The sequence below is a fragment of the Aedes aegypti genome, chromosome 1 (assembly GCF_002204515.2).
Source record: "Aedes aegypti strain LVP_AGWG chromosome 1, AaegL5.0 Primary Assembly, whole genome shotgun sequence".
Classification (NCBI taxonomy): domain Eukaryota; kingdom Metazoa; phylum Arthropoda; class Insecta; order Diptera; family Culicidae; genus Aedes; species Aedes aegypti.
Window position 1 is genome coordinate 75,401,776 of NC_035107.1, and position 17,900 is coordinate 75,419,675.

Genomic DNA, 17,900 nt, shown 5'->3' on the forward strand with positions numbered 1-17,900 from the left:
GAACTCCATCTGGCCATATTGCCTCATAGCATAACTTCGGAATCTAGAGTCGACGGTAATTTTGTAAGACACGTAGTCCAGTTCTGAAATATTTGTTCCGGCAGAAACTAAACACTTGACACCAAGAACTTCTCTCGCTCCTAAAGATTTGCACACCATTTCAATGACTGCATTCTCGGGTACATCGACTGCGATATTAGAAACGTACAGCTCCAGATTGGTATCTTCTTTGGAATCTTCACACACGGCTTGATCAGATGCGGCTAATTTTGTCGACGACAATTGAGATGGATTTTTAGTTGGATCAGCCATAATTGAAATTCTGCTCGGTTCAGGATAGTGTGATGACGTTTCGGATAGAATCTGGCTTATTCGCTCTATTTCAACTTTCATTGCGATACCATCTGATTTTGTCTCAACTTTTTATTGCGGAAACGACCATTATCAATATAATGTCTGCAAGTATCACAAATCCAAAATATATTTTGTTGTAAGCATGCGCAGTCCTCGCCGTAGGTTAATCCAACACATTTTGCGTGGAAATGAGGAAGATTATCACAAATCTCACAGCATACTACTATATCTTCGGCGCAAAATTCAGCTTTACATGCGGTATATAGATTTGCCATTTTGCGGTTCGAACCGATCGGCAAACCCTATCTCTCCAGCGATGCTTACTGCTTTCAAGTATAGATGGCTGAACCTTCGCTCAGATGATTTGATGACGTTGCGTTTGGGGACAGTATAAAATAGAAAGCTTTGGCGGTCAGAGATGACCGTCAAAAACGAAACCAAGAAATGTTCACTCGCTCGTTGGTATGTCAATCTACTTTCAGCCCAATGTGTATCCATCACAAGACGGATTAAACAAATTCAAAAAAAATCTCAGCTAATGACGAAAACAGCTTAAATCTCCTGCATAAACGAGAGTACAAAACAGACACGACTAGCAAAGTGCAAGACAACGACAAATGAATACGACAGGCTAAAATATATCAGAAAATTATAAACATTTATATGAGAGGACAATCTTTATATTTGATGCGTTTCTGTGTCTACTCTTTCCATATGGGAAAGTTGAGCCTTTAGAAACATTGAACTCAAGGTGAAGATGAATCGAAGCCAAAATTCAAATTTTCAAGAGCACGGATCTGGAGAACCAAACATCCGTTTGAGCTGAAAACCACCAGCTAGTGACCAATCGATTAAGTTTTCAACTCAAACGGAAGTTTGGTTCTCCAGATCCATACTCTTGAAAATTTGAAGTTTGGCTTCGATTTATCTTCACCTTAAAAACATGAACATTGAAATAGAAAAACAACCTAAAAAAGTCGATAGTGCTATCGTAGGGTACCCTCTACTAAAGGAACACACACAATATCAGTTTTAATTTTTAATTACGAGTGACTACCCTCTTGGGAGGAATCTATGACATTTGGTCGAAAGACATTTGGTCGAAAGACATTTGGTCGAATGACATTTAGTCGAATGACGTTTGGTCGAAAGTACATTTGATCGAACGGACATTTCGTCGAATGGACATTTGGTCGAAAAGGTTTAGTTGCAGCAGAAAGCATATTTGTGAGAAGGATAGTGGTCCAATCTAAATAGTATGTAAACAAAGGTTTACGTTTAGTCTGACTTTAGTCGAGAATAGCATTTTGTCGCTAATACAAGAGTGATTGAATAATTGAAAGGGTATCCGTCATTTTACCAACAATCTATATGCGATAAGCAAAATTTTGTTTTTCAATTTAATGGACGCTCCCCCAACATATTGATCAACCTATTGCGTTTCATGCTGCTACTCCCTACAGTCAACTCCCTTTCCCGATACATAGATTTAGTACCATTTTGTTTTTTTATTATTCAAAGCTTTTACTGCAAAAGCTGTTTCTTACAACACGGTCAGGAAAGGCATTTGTTTGCTTGAGGAATGTTATTAAGCTGGAAGTAGAGTTACATATTTGTAAGGAGCACATAAATGTACTGACGAGCCTCCCACCAAACCGTCTCCCAGCTCATCGGAATCCTAGTGTGCTGCGCTGAACGGAGGCTCACGAAAATTATTCTAAAAGCGCGTGCTAGGTGATGTGCTCTCGGGAAGACTCGTCTCATGCGCTGTTCGCCATCGGTATCCAAGTTGCAAGCAACTGATTAGGGGTCGTCCATAAATGACGTAGCATTTTAGGGGGGAGGGGGGCTTTACGAATTTGTGACGATGTGTGACGAGGGGGAGGGAGGGGTCCCAAGTAATGGACCTAGCATTTTGAATCATGTCGTTGATAAGAGTATGAAAATAAATATTGTGTTGAAAATAAATTACAAACAGATATAATTTTAAACTCCTTTGTTTTACTTATCAAACTTGGGTTATTCAATGATGATTCAGCTTGAAAACATTAATATGGCAAGATTCAAAATTTCCTTATTTTAAATTTTCGTTATAAGGTAATCGCACATATTTTATAAAGCTTTTAATGGATATATGAATATTCTATTATATTCAAGTCTAAACTAATTTGTTTAATTTATTTCTAAATAAACTAATCATTTAATAAGTTAATTAAAAATCAATGCTTTATCGACATGGAAAACATTGCTTTCCAATTTGTTAACAATAAATAAAATCAACCATTTTAGTTTTATTCGCATTTTCTATCGAAGCTTTATTTCTACAAAATAATACAATATGCTTATTTAAACAAATATTAACTTTACTATAGTAGAACAAGATATTTATGTATTGAATTATGCGTTCAATTTTGCAGGAGATATCTACTCAATGAACACAGTTTTTTTGTATATCAATCCTCTTGATGGAATAGCCTCGATAATAATAAGGACACAAAATTTGAGTGTTCTCAAAATTGTCCTATTCAGCTTTCTAAATCACTCGGTACTTCAGGGAAATGGCTTTTTATTATGTTTTTGTTTTATTATGAGTTGTGTAAGAACATTTCAGAATATTGTTTTAATCATATTCACTGAAATCAGTTTGTTAAGCACGAATAATAAAAAAATAATATAACGAAATTCCGGTTCGATATATTATGAATTATATTTCACTCTTACTCATTACTGTTGGCTTTATCAATCCGCATTGAGGTTTTTACTTCTTTTTATGAATTGTTTAAACCGTTTTCCAAGGGAATTTTGACCACAACGGTATATCAAACTATTATTCGTCAGATTATCATGAGGTTTTAAGGTTTTAGTCAGTTAATAATATCAATGGACTTTAATGTTTCGGTTTAGCCCAATCACTGAGAAAAACAAAATTAAAAAGAGGTGGGGGGGGGTGCTTGATATGCTACGTATTTTTTAAGGGGGGGTATCAGAATTTGTGACAAAATGCTACGAGGGGGAAGGGGGGTGTAAAAAATCAGTGAAAAAATGCTACGTCATTTATGGACGGCCCCTTAGTGACGAAGAGCTTCTACAACTATTTTCGTCTTATTATGCAGGTTTCTAGATGGTCTATATGATATGGTCGAAGACTCTCGATTCTAGAGTTACAATTTCGATCCTCGTTGAAAACTTTTTGTAATCACTTCAATTATTGCGCTGACTTTTAAACAGCACGTGTGACGTAGCACATGAGACTGCAGTAAGACACATCTCAAGAAAAATGAGGCGCGCCAAGAAAGGTCTCACAATGTACAGCGCGCCCGTGCGCTTGCAAGCAATGAGGCTCCTGAACCTAAGGCTACAGCACGTGCACACTAACTCTAGCTGGAAGTCACAATAACCGAATTGGCCATAAGTAGAGTTACTGACACCTACATTCACTTCGCTATAAAGGTTTTCTTTGAAGCAAGTGTTTCCTGCCGCTTTAATTCTGATTTCCGCATTCAAAAATCTTACCCACGTCAGTAAGCTGCAAGACCCGGAATTCAAATAAAAATCCCGATCACTCTCTCTAAATGCTTCCAACAGAAGAAGATCAGCAGTTTACGAAGAACGATGAGATTTCAAAAGAATAGTAAATAATAAAAATATTATATTCACATCGTTGAGTAATAAAATAACTTGTTGAGCAGTTTTTCAAAGAATGATGATATTTTTAAAGAATAATAAATTCACTAGAGCTGAATATTTCAGTCAATAAACAAAAAACTTACGTCTCAAAAGTTCATCTGAATAATCATCGAAATCTTTGATTTTGACATAACTTCAAATTGCAATTAAAAATATGTTTGGAATTTAAAAATAAGACTACATAAAATGCCGCGTTTTTATTCAACAACAGTCAAATATTCAGATTATTCAAAAGAATACGTTTTCTTACCATCTTCGCAAAACTTAGAGAACAATAATCAATTTTACCAAATGATCTGCCATAAAACGGAAATTTTGTTGAAAATAAACTTTCAACAAAATTTCCGTTCAACAAAACATCATTCGACCAAAATAAATATTCCAAACCAATTCGACCAAATGTCCATTCGACCAAATGTTCTTTCGACCAAATGTGCTTTCGACTAAATGTAATTCGACCAAACGTACTTCGACCAAATGTCATTCGACGAAATGTCCTAAAGCCCTTGGGAGGCCCATAATCAGCAAAGTGGGACGGACCTGGTGTAGGGGTTAGAGCACACGCCTCTCACGCCGAGGACCTGGGATCGAATCCCATCCCCGAGATAGTAACTAAAAATTTCAGTAGTGACGACTTCCTTCGGAAAGGAAGTAAAGCCGTTGGTCCCGAGATGAACTAGCCCAGGGCTAAAAATCTCGTTAATAAAGACAGAAAAAAAAATCAGTCTCTTCTGCATTGATTGGAGAAACTTCAAAATAAAATCAAAATAAATTTATCCATTTCAGCGCCACCTAGGGAAAGTGTACCAGTTATGGCCATAGTGGTTCCCCATTTGGCCATATGGGAAATTTTGATAACTTTCACATTTTAAATCTTTTTGATAGTTTTAACATCAAGATATACGTTAAATCTAACTACTACAACACACACAAATTTTCAAAATTTTAAGACATTAAAGTAATCACTTATGACGAAAAAGGGAACCATAACTGGCACACCTGCCCTATGACCGAAAATGTAAAAAGAAAAGTCTATTCCATACATTCGACCGATATTCTCTATTCAGACTTCAAATTCATTGAGACCAAAACCCCTTTCCTACCCTTAGACATAAAAAAAATTCCACAAACTTCCATGGTAGCTTTTTAGAGTCAAACTGAACATATATATGGGTGTAACACATTTTTTTTTCGATTTTATTTGCTCCAAATAAAAATGGGCCTCCTCACTACCTACTCATTCTTCTAGAAAATCAAGATATTTGAATAAACCAATCGAACAGCATTCTGTTCAGATCGTGAAATAGGCACGTGCTTGCAGAGTCGATTCGTAAACGTGTTCCCAAATCATCCACTGGATGCATGGTTTGCCGTTGCTCAACTGCTTTCACTGAACTAGTGCTATTGTCCCAGAAATTTTGACACTGGTGATGTATCGCTCGAAGAAATAGCAATATAAAAATTGACTAGTTAGCTGCTGTCCCGGGGGGCATTGGCAACCTGTACCGGCTTTTTAGTTGCAAGACTGGAGTTTTAAACAGTGAGCTGCCTTTCACATTTTGAATGCTGCACTATGGTTCAGAAAACAGTTTAACGTGGAAAAATGCATTTTGAGCCTTAGAATGAAACATTTCACAAAAAAAGCCTCAAACAAATTTGATTGTATTAGAGGTAGTCCCTTTGATTGGTGTTAATGAATATTAGGTTGGTCCACATTTTCATAGAAATAGTAAAGCTAACTTTCTTATTTGTAGAAATTATAGTATACCTGCTTCAGTAAAGTTGTAGACCTTTCGATTTAAAGCAATTTTGCATAATTGATTTAGGGCCATTTTGCATTGACCGATTTGGAGCTTTATTTCCTATAGTGACATGGGGTGGTCCAGCGCCCTCAATTCTTATATCTCATCAAAGTCATTTATGAATAACTTTTAGACCTTTGAAAAAATGCGTAATTTGGTGAGTGAAGAGGCTCGCTATCTCTTTCCGTTTGGGAACAATTATTGTTGTTCTTTCGTAAACACACCTACTTCGATTATGAATATCTCTGATTCGGGCAAACATTAAATATGTCTTTTGACGAAGGATAAAATAAATTGTATATTATATCAAAAAATAAAAGATGTATCATTTTATAACTTCAATTAAATACCTACCTTAAAAAAATTATTCCAAAGACTTTAATAACTTTTAAACTCAAACGGGCGTGTACAATTTTTGCATACAAATTTTCGTTGTTCTTAGTTCTAAAAATTGTTCATAGACTACTTTAGTATTCTGGAAAATTTAGCGGAGTTTTGATGGGAAATGTCATATTTGATAGTTATTAATGCATGCACAAAACAAATTGGGCATAGGGCTTAACTCATTTTATCGCAAATTATTCGGTGCACATTCCCATCGAAACAGAAAAAATGATGTTCCGCTCTTGTTCTCCACGGCTCAGCTGCCATACTTGATTGATCTCCGCGTCGTTACTGCTGCCATTATGATGCAACTGTAGTGCACCTACAATTGCCCGACTCTACCCATACCCCATACCCGATAGATTATCAGGGCTTCCCAACCGGCGGTGATCCGCGGACCCTTGGTAGTCTAGTGTCTTACCGCAGATTCTTATAGGATTTTTTATTACCCAAGGAGATCTACTGACAAGATCCCTGGCAAACATCTGAAGTAAAGATTCTCCGAGAGTTTTGACGGGATATTGACAAGGTTCTCGGGGAGTTCTTGCTTTGTTTTTACATATTCTTTCAAATACCCATAGTGAGTTTTTAAGAACTTTATTAGAAAATTTGTAGATTCAAGAAGTTATACACTATAAGTGATAGCCTAAGGAAATCTGAGCAATCTTGAAAATGTTGTGATATTTTATTCGTTACGATTCCCGAAAAAACTGACAGGATAAATTACATGACTGATTCTTTTAAAGGTCATAGTTGGTTTTCTGAAAAAAAAAAAAAAGGGTTTGTAAGAACTCGAAAGGGGCCGCAACTTCAAACAAGATTGGCAACCACCGCGACAGATGATATCGTGTTTTCCTCCGGAGACCTTGTCAATGATGACGCCCCCACTGTTGTCCACCACCGTCGCCATCGACACGCTAGGAACCGCTACTGGACAGTCGGTCGCCGGCAAGTAAACTAGCATGAGGGTGATTATTGAAATGGATATCGTCGTGAGTCGTGATACCGGAGTAGGGTAGATAGATACACTTGGATTGTAGTTGGGCCGGAACGATCGTGGAATTCTAATTTGGCCAGTCATGCAGTACGTCCTGTGCCCCAGAGGGGGGGTTGTTGAATGACAGAATGGTTACAAAGTTGGGAATTTTACGATTTTCGGTAAAAACAAGCGTCATTTTCGCATTATTGTTGGTAGTCTGAGAATGGTCACGCGAGAATCGTTTTAGTCGATAGGCAATCATGCATGGTGATGTAAAAGGTGATTGATGGTATCGGAAAGGGTTGAAACTCATTAGGTTAATGCCTGGACTGGAGCGTTTGAGTAAGAATAATGATGTTTGCGTCAGTCGTTACAAAAGTGGTTTTCGCAAGATTTCTGACCAGTTTTTCAACATTCTTTTTTTCTGGATATACGTTTCAACCTGGAAATAGTGTTTAATGATTATTTCATCAATATAATCCCTAGCAGGAGAAAATGACAAGAGAATGCAATGTGACTACCGGTCTAGCTATTTGTACATGGTATATTTGATAGGGGCGAATCTTTCTCGACCGCAGCTTCCTCTCGAGCTAATAGTAGGTGAGACGCCGTCAACAAAGGTCCGCGGTAGACATACTCATCCACAATTTTTGAATTTCTCGGAGAGGAAATAGCTTCAATCCTAAACGCGCAATTGCCTATCAATAGCTTCAAACAAGTTTACGATTCACTTAAGCTCCGTTTATTGGCGAGCACGACAGATGCGAGTAATTCAGCACTCTGATGCTCGCGAGCATTTTGTTTTGTTTCGGTTCAGTAGACATGTTCACCACTTTCTATCACTGCTCGCCACATAAAAAAATATCGAATCTTGTATGGAGCCTGCAAGCATGTTCAAAAATTCGATTGAACCGATATTAAATCAAGACATTTCAATCAAATCATATCTCATACAGACGTGTTGCATTCTTGGTGAATTGAATCACCAAAATAAGATAAAACATAGTTTAAATTTCAAAGATGAATACAACCAGTGTTTGCTATTTTGACGACCTGTAGCAACAAATTGTGACGTGCTTGAACATTACTGAAAGTGGCAATGCATTGAGTAATCTCAAATCTACTAGAGACACATAATATAACACATAATATAAGATACGTGAAAAGATTATTATTATTCTGCTGTGTTTCGTTCGTCAACATCTAAACAGATAACACTGAATCAACAATTCAATTTCGTTTTTCGTCCTAAGAGCCCGGCCATCGAACATTCAAAAAAAGTAATCCTGACTTGCAAGACTCAAGATTCATGACTTGCAAGTCATCTTCGAGAGTAGTTTACGTTTTATGTCCGTACATGACTACAGGTATTATAAGCGTTTTGTTCATGGTACAATTGCTGCCGCAGTAAATCTTTTTTTACCGCAGGTACTTTTGGAGCCCATAGAACTCGATTCTCGATAACAATATTTTCTAGGATTCCTACAAAAAAAAAACGTTCAGAGATACAACATAGGATAAAACCTGAAATAATGGGAATTATAGATACCGTTTTGCAACGAACTCCCGGACGCTTCGAAAGCCGGACGCTCAGTGCAATTTTAGCTTTTTTTACATGTGCACCTTAATTTTAAATAGTTATATACGAATCGATTCCTAGATTTCAGTTCTACATAATGTTATAATTTTCATCATAGCAACCTGGTAAAATGATTGTTAAAAACTGAAAAAAACAAAGTCGTGTCATATTGAACGTTAGTTTTCGTGCTGTTTAAATCGAAGCTTTAGATTTGCTACTAGTGCGACATTTCAAAGTATTGAAGCACATTGAAGTGATATTAAGCATAATAGAGCATTATTCTTGTTTCCTGTGATGTTCGCGAATGGTGAAAAGTGATAAAATCTGCATAATTTTTCAATATTTGAGAAAAGTCCGGGTTATGAAGCATGAAATTCTACTGACTCGAAAACCGGACACACCATGCTTCAAACATTCCATGCATACCTAGTGATTTTTGGAAAAAGATGAAAAAGATAAAAATAAAAGTTTAATGACTGTTTTACAGTGGCTGATAACTTTATAAAGCATGGAAAAGTGATGGACTGTGAGTGAACGAGTGTGTGATTCAACCTAAATGGGTGTTTTAGTTTTAGTTAGCTGTTGATCTTAGACTCATATTTTTTTAATTGAAAGTAACTAAATCCATGCTAAGTAAAAACAGGTAAGGAGTGAATATTAAAAAAGTGCTATTAAGCAGTCCAGTGGAGGAAACAAAATATAGCTTCAACTTATGGAATTCAATTCGCGCATCAGTTTAACTAATTCTATTAAAAACAGAAGATGTAAATCTTTTCATAAACTTGAACGCTTCTTGGAATGCTTACAGCATAGAAATAGTACTCATTATACTATAATCAATTTGAGCTTCAATCATATCTTATTCATTTCTAAGCGTCAACTGATCAGATTCAAATTACTGTATTGTAGAGGATTTAAGCTTTCATTCTTGTCTGAAGTTTTTTTTATTGGATTTTGCAGTATATTCAATTGCTTTTTTATAATTGTATCAAATCTATTAATCTTTATTTTGTTTTTCTTTGATTGTTCGTGTAACGTGCCAGATAAATTTCTAGCATGAATCCATAAAATTCAAAGGATTTATATAAATGTTTCTTAGTGTCCGGATTTTTAAGCAAAAATGTCCGGGATTCAAAGCATACATTAATCAGTGTCCGGGTATCGAAGCAAGACATGCCACATATTTAATATATTTTTAGTGGTTCATATCCTATTACTTGTTATATTTAAGGTGAAGATGCATCGAAGCCAAACTTCAAATTTTCAAGAGCACAAATCAAGAGATCCAGACAGTGGTTTGAGCTGAAAATTTAATGGATTGGTCACACGCTAGTGGTGACCAATCGATTAAGTTTTCAGCTTGACCGGCTGTTTGTGCTTTATGCAACAACAAAATATTTCATCCCTTAATATGAAATTAATAAATTAAATTAAATTCATTGATATATATTGGGTTGAAGCTGTCTAGGTGCTTAGGTGTCCGGATTTAGAATCAAAACGGTACTAATTTTGGAGAAATCCTAATAATCCACCAAAATATGAAAGAAATTTTAGTAATCTCCGACGGATTTCACGCCACACTCGACACGTGATTGGCAGCACCCCTTCAGAATTCAATGAAACTTTCTGGATGTCAAAAGTGTGTGAAATACAACACTTTTTTGTAGGTCTTATCGTTTTCGAGTTATACGGGTTTATAAAAAAAGTAAAAAAAAACTTTGACCCTTTCCAAATGTTAGTCTAGATCGATTTTGAAAAAACAAAGTATGTAAAGTATCTTAGTTTCACATAGTCTTCACACCCAGAAAGTTTCATTGAATTTTGAAGGGGTACTGCCAATCCCTTTGTCGAGTTGACGTGAAATCCGTCCTCCCAAGCATCTTCTTAGTAAAGAAGTATCTGAAGCAGGGACTGAATCCTGAGAAAATTGAGATCGCTTCGAGATATCTCACAGAGACAGGAAGCCTTAGCATTTTTTCTAGAAATTGAAGAAAACGAATACTAGATTAGTAAATTTGAAAATTTCCAATATCGAAAGAATCTTAGCTGCATCTATTGAAGCAACTTTTTGAGGAGCTCAAGAAAAGTATTTTTATAGTTTATATGTAGTTTGAATTTGTTCGTAAAATGAATTATTCGTAAAAAATGGGAACTTGGTTCGTGAATCGAAGTTTTGCTTTTTGCAGTCTGCTTACTTACTAGCAGACTTCAAAACGCGAAACTTCGATTCACGAACCAAGCTCCCTCTTTTTACGAATAATTCATTTTACGAACAAATTCAAACTACATATAAACCATAAAAATACTTTTCTTGAACTCCTCAAGAAGTTGCTTCAATAGATGCTGCTAAGATTCTTTCGATTACGTTTTTATTACAGCAAGAAGCACAATGCTTTTCAGTATGCTAAGTATGTCATTGATATCACTATTTATATGATTGTTATATTTCCAAAAATGGTCCCCGTTTTGGTAACCTAATGAGTACAAAATCTAATATGGTTCTAATATAGACCCTTGAGCAATATTTCATAGACGAGTACCGATATTCTAGACTCCGTGAAAAATAGGACAAAGGATCTAAAAGCGTGAGCGTTGAAAATATTGAGGATTTGTGGGCTTCGTGGCCGAGCGATTAGTGTCGTCAGGCAGTGAGCGCATCGTGTCATGGGATGTGGGTTCGATTCCCGCTTCAGCCATTGAAATTTTTCGTTAGAAGTGTTTCGCGTCTGTATAGGCACGTGAGTGAGTAGTGTTTGATCCTTCGACCTTGACGCTTGCTCCTGCGGGGGCGGGCGATGAGGGCAGGATCGAACATGTCGCTTGCTCCTGGGCAGTGCGTCAAGAAAGCCCGAGCAGTCGTCGGCTGTTTTCCCTCTCGGGTCGCGTGCCTATTTTCTCTGAGTGGTTTTATATAGCCGAGCAAACAAGTGAAGCTGAAAGAGGTTGTTGCTGCTCAGTCAAGGATGTCGGATCAGTTGGTGAGCTCGTTTCATGCTACTATTTCTAATCTATAAAATATGTATGACTGCAATTTTAATCGTTACAACGGTGGGACGTAAATATGACTTATCAACAAACTATGAATGGTTCGTCACTGTGAGTGTTGACATAAACTCTGATTGATGAATTATTTATGTTTAACATTTTTTTATTTCAAAACACCCCTTTCTGTTTACCTTTATTTTTGTTATTAAAAAAAAACTATGAATGGTTCGACACTACAAGTGTAGACTTGCAAAAGGTTTACTTCATTCAACAAACTTTGGATGGTTTGCCACTGTAAGTGTCGGCATAAGAATAAGAGAGTTCTATGATGTTCGAGCCAATCGAGTTTTTTGTTACTTTTCAAATAAGTTAAATATAAAAGGAATGCTACATTTCGGTATTTGTTCAACAAACTTTGAATGGTTCGTCACCTCAAGTGTCGGCATAATTTTCCTCTACATAGAAATTGTTCACATCAAATTAAAATATTATATTTACATATAAGCATGTTTATATCTCAAAAATAATTATTTACCATTGTCTAATCGCTTATCAAAGTGAATCATGTGACCCAACAAACCTTCCCATCAACAAACATGGCTCCCAGTAAACTTTGTGGAGATGCAGTGGCAAACTTAATCACCTACTTATTTGGCTTTACATCAGTTTTCTTGATAAAGCCTCGCCAACAATATTTTGCCAATTCACTCGGTTCATGGCCACATCTCGCCATCCTCGACTGCGACCCACGCTCTCCAGGTCCTGGTGCACCTGGTCAATCCACCTAGTTCGCTGTGCCCCACGCCTTCTTGTTCCGACCGGTTTCGTAGCGAACACTACCTTTACGGGGTTGTTGTCCGGCATTCTTGCAACATGCCCTGCCCAGCGTATCCTTCCAGCTTTAGGTACCTTCACGATACTGGGTTCGCCGTAGAGTTGAGTGAGCTCGTGGCTCATCCTTCACGGACTACTGGTCTTACGAGCGTTTTGTACATCGTGCATTTGGTGCGGGGGTGAATCTTTCTTGACCGCAGTTTCTTCTGGAGCCCATAGTAGGCACGACTTCCGCTGATGATGCGCCTTCGTATTTCCCGACTAACATTGTTGTCAGCCGTCAACAAGGATCCAAGGTAGACGAACTCGTCCATCACCTCGAAGGTATCCCCGTCTATCGTAACACTGCTTCCTAGGCGGGCCCTGTTGCGCTCAGCTCCGCCAACCAGCATGAACTTTGTTTTCGACTCATTCACCATTAGCCCGACTCTTGTTGCTTCGCGTTTTAGGCGGGTGAACAAATCTGCCACCGTTTCAAATTTTCTCCCAATAATATCCATGTCGTTCGCGAAGCAAACAAATTGTCCGGATCTCGTGAAAATCGTGCCTCGACTGTTAAGTTCGGCTCTCCGCATGACACCTTCAAGCGCAATATTGAACAACAGGCACGAAAGTCCGTCGCCCTGTCGTAGTCCCCGCCGAGACTCGAACGAACTGGAGTGTTCGCTCGAGATCTTCACGCAGTTTTGCACACCGTCCACCGTTGCTCTTTAATCAATCTTGTGAGCTTCCCGGGAAAGCTGTTCTCGTCCATGATCTTCCATAGCTCTACACGGTCAATATTGTCGTATACCGCCTTGAAATCGATGAGCAAATGGTGCGTAGGGAACTGGTACTCTCGGCATTTCTGGAGGATTTGCCGCACGGAAAAGATCTGGTCCATTGTCGAGCGGCCGTCGATGAAACCTGCTTGTTAACTTCTCACGAACTCGTTTGCAATAGGTGATAGACGACGGAAGAGAATCTGGGATAGCACTTTGTAGGCGGCGTTTAGGATAGTGATTGCACGATAATTTTCACACTCCAGTTTGTCACCCTTTTTGTAGATAGGGCATATAAAGCCTTGCTTCCACTGCTCCGGTAGCTGTTCCGTTTCCCAGATTCTGACTATCAGTCGATTCAGATAAGCGGCCAACCTGTCCGGGCCCATCTTGATGAGTTTGGCTCTGATACCATCATTGCCAGCGGCCTTGTTGTTATTGAGCTGTTGAAGATCATCTCTGAAATTTTTCTTCATTTTAAAAACTGCTTCCATCCGTTGATCCACTACTGGAACACGACGGCAACTATTGGTGCATAGGAGCAAAATTTTTGCGTAAACTTTATTATTTATTTGAATTTTTGATAGGGTAACGATTCTGCAGCGCAATCGGCCAACCTGAACCAAAGTTCGTCACGACCCCATATTCTCCTTCACAACCCTACATCTATTTAAGGTTATCCAAACCTCATATACTCAAGACAGATCTTCAGATCTACGAACGAATTAGTGGTATCTTGAAGGTTGATGAACAACATTGATACTCATATAGGCTCATGAACAATCTTGAAGAATCTTGCAAACAATAATCATTTCTATACTGGATCATATAGTGAGGATGTACCATGTTTTGAATTCAACGAAAGGTTATCCAAATTTCCTTTGGGTACAGGTCCTTAGATCTACAAGCGTAAATAGTGTTCTTTCGTAGGTTTATGAAAAACTCATATGGGCTCATGAACATATATTCCACCATGTTTTGGGTTAAACTACTGTTCAAGGTTATACAAGAACTTCTTTGAGTACAGGGCTTCAGATCTACAAGCGTAACCAGTGACCTTCGCGAGGATTTGCAATAAGATTGAAAGCTATATGGATTTACAGGGTGATTACTATATCCTGTCAGTAAAATAAGTAATCATAGAAAAAAAAATGGTTAAATGAATTTTAATTACCAGTGCATATCCAGTTTAGGACATCTATAATATTTGTCTTTGCTATACATAGATAACAAATTATTTTTTTTTACCTCAATTTCCAGCCACAAGCATTGTTTCAGAAGCATTACAGTTAACACGCACGTTATTCAAAAGCATATATTTTAACCAAAAAATACATATTTTTTTCGCTAAAATTTTCCATAATCAGTCTCATTATATTCCCTAGTAAGTCTAAAAGATTGTGGTAACATGCTGTTTCAATCAGGCAATTTTTTCAGCGAAGTTTTGTCAAAAATACATATCTGTGGAAAACGTGCGTGCCAGGTGCAATGCCTTTAAAACAACACATATGACTAAAAACTAAGGTAAATGAAAAAAGATTTAATCTTTACTTTGTCAAAACAAACTTTATAGATGTGCAAAACAGGATGAACACCGGAAATTAAAATTCATACATACATCTCTTATCTACGAACATTTACTTTACTGACAGGAATTAGTAATCACCCTGTATATAATTAAACGCTACCAGAATTTTAGTTCAACGACTATTCAACATTACCTAAGAACTACTTGGAGAACAGGTCTCAGATCTACGAGTGTAGCTAGTTATCTTTCATAATCTTGCAAATTCATATAGGCTCGCATAGTTAAGCTGTATCATGTTTTGAGTTCCATGACTATTCAGAATATCCAAACCCTTTACAAGTACAGGTCTTCAGATCTACAAACGTAACTAGTGATAGCTTGAAGGATTATGAACAACATTTAACATTTATACTCATATAGGCTCATCATCATATTTTCCAACAAGGTTTGAGTTCAACTACCGTTCGTAGCCGTTCATATCTTCAATCTTAAAATCGATCGGGTACACTCCCTGACCCGACGACGACTACACGGATGTTGTTGTCCGAGCCTCGACTGATGTGAACGACACGGGTGGAAGGTTGTCGTCCTTGATCAACACCAGGGTATCGACCTCAACATTTTTGCGTTGCTGAGTCCATTTTATTCGAGGATGGAGGCCTGTTGAGTTGTCAGTAATCCAACGCTTCCAAATGCGCCGGAGGAATTCTGTGTTCGCCTGCTAGCGATCGAGACGGTTTTCTTGAACCTCGGACAGATAAGGCTCCAGAAATTATGTAAGCGGGAGATGGACAAGAAAACTTCCGGAGTCAACACACTCGTAACAAACTCGTCCTGAGAAAGCACCGAATTTCCTATGGTAGGCCGCAAATGCTTTTCGAATGATTTCACCGCCACTTCCCATAAGTCTTCAAAATTGGGATTGCGGGGCGGGATGAACCTGAATTCAGTACCGTGGTCTGCGCAGCTGGCAACTATTTCTGCCTGATGTTGTTGATCGTAGAATAGTTTTCGTAGAATAGTCTCTTGCTGCTCCCTTGAAATTTTAGGCGTTGTCGCACTCGAAAAGCCTGGGCTTACCTATGCGAGTGACGAATCGATGCAATGCCGCGAGAAAAGCGGTGTTGCTAAGGTCGTAAACGAACTCTACGTGGGCTGCCTTAGTGATAAGAGAAACATAAAAAGCCACGAAACACTGCTCTGGAGGGGCCCTAGGCAGCTTGCGAATCTAGAACGCTCCATACAAATCTACGCCACTGTTAAAAAACAGCATAGTCGTGACATTCTCCGTAGCTAAGTCCTTTAATAGCTGCTCGAGATTTGTGGGTTTACAGCGAAAGCAGTTCACACAGGAGTGCACCACCTTTTGAACCAGATTACGAACTCGCAAAGGCCAGAATTACTACCGAACATAGGCTACCAAAAACTGTGTGCTAGCGTGAAGATTATTCAGGTGGTAGTGAACCAGAACAAGTTCTGTTAGCTTGTGCCGTGCTGGAAGGATCATAGGATGCTTCATATCCTCGGATCTAACACGGAGAATTCCGTCAACCATGATTGGAGTGAGACTGGGGCTATCTTCAATTTGGTAGCCATTAGTCAATCGGGGATGCGTTTCCTGAAGCATCGCAGAATCAATGCAACTCTGTCAGGATAGGATTATGGGCGAATGCTACCCATTGCGAAATGGAAATGGATGTAATGTCTTCTAAGCTCGGTTAATGGATTCCATTGTATTCCGAGCGTTTTAATCGGGTAAGATAAGGAGTCCAAAGCAAAGGAAGACTGCTCGTCCTGTAGTTCGATAGGAATTTTCTAGAGAAACGTGGACGAATAAGAAATCCACTTTTGAAGACTGAAACCAGCCGATTGTAGTAGCTCCAACGATTGACTACAAAGTTCAGATCCTTCTCCATCGTCGTCGACGCCGGTCAACGTATCATCCACATAAAAAAGGCAGCAAATTAAAAAAAAGGCCATACCTATTTTAAAACTTCTTGTTACGAGCCAAAATTAATTGAAAAAAGGTGGGAATAACTTTACAGATAGTGGTTGAAATGTGGGAGACGAACTTAATTGAACATTTGAATGGTGTTGAGAGCGCAGGCAATGAGAGTCAAGACAAAGGTTACGCCGAAGAACGATTTTCAACAGCACCAGTCAGTTTATTTGTTTCGAGAATGCGATGGACATTGCTGGCCAACTTTATGTTTGCATTTCCTGGTTAGCTGCCCTTTTAACATCGATATTCCGCTGGCGTTTCAAGCTCCGACATTTCAATCGTTATCCTTCACTCGTTGGCAAGCCTGTTGCCCAAAGATCATCTCTTTCGCTCTATTTCAACTTCAGTAGATTCCGTTTGATAAAAGAAGAACATGATATCATATCTACAATATAAAAATCTAGCTCAGTAACACAATGGTCCAACGAGAAAGAAAAGTGTTTACCATGTACTCAAACGGATTCATTCTATTCCCCCATTCCAGACAATTCCTCGACGAATCCCAAATCCGGATACCCCCGCGACCGAACAAGCGAAACAACGACGATGCGCCGCCCGCCACTGCCAAGAGCGTTCCAGAAGGTCGACCAAAACCGTAAGTAACCTCTTCACGCTTCCACCTTCTTTCAATCCGACACCGATCATTCCAGTTATGGTCCGACCGACATCTTCGGACAAACAAACCACCAATACTTACCTATTACGTCAACCGTCCAACCCGGTGTTTGTGCTGAAAAGTTCTTCAAAATCCAAATTCGAACCAACCGAAAAACAAACGATATGCGCATTGCGTAAATACCTTGACCGTGAAATGGCAAATTGGCTCAAGCAATTATGACCACTGTGGATCGTCTTTGCTGTGCCGAGTGGCTGAAACTAGCAGAATTATAACTTGATGATCTAGTAACGATTAGTAAGCAATGGTTGTTACAAATCCTACATCTAGAATGATGTTAAAATAACTGAATTATAACAAGATTTTATGTAACTCCTTGTAACATCATG

The 17,900-nt window shown here is 38.4% G+C and overlaps 1 protein-coding gene across 2 annotated transcripts in view; it reads left to right on the forward strand.

The window, feature by feature from the left end:
* LOC5569925 (short-chain dehydrogenase/reductase family 16C member 6) overlaps window positions 1-17,900 on the forward strand; it is a 103,796-nt gene that overhangs the window by 13,816 nt on the left and 72,080 nt on the right. For both annotated transcript variants that reach the window (XM_021840187.1, XM_021840181.1), the window contains exon 2: window positions 17,380-17,490. In XM_021840187.1, the coding sequence (XP_021695879.1) occupies window positions 17,380-17,490 (111 nt within the window). The remainder of the gene's footprint in view (window positions 1-17,379; window positions 17,491-17,900) is intronic.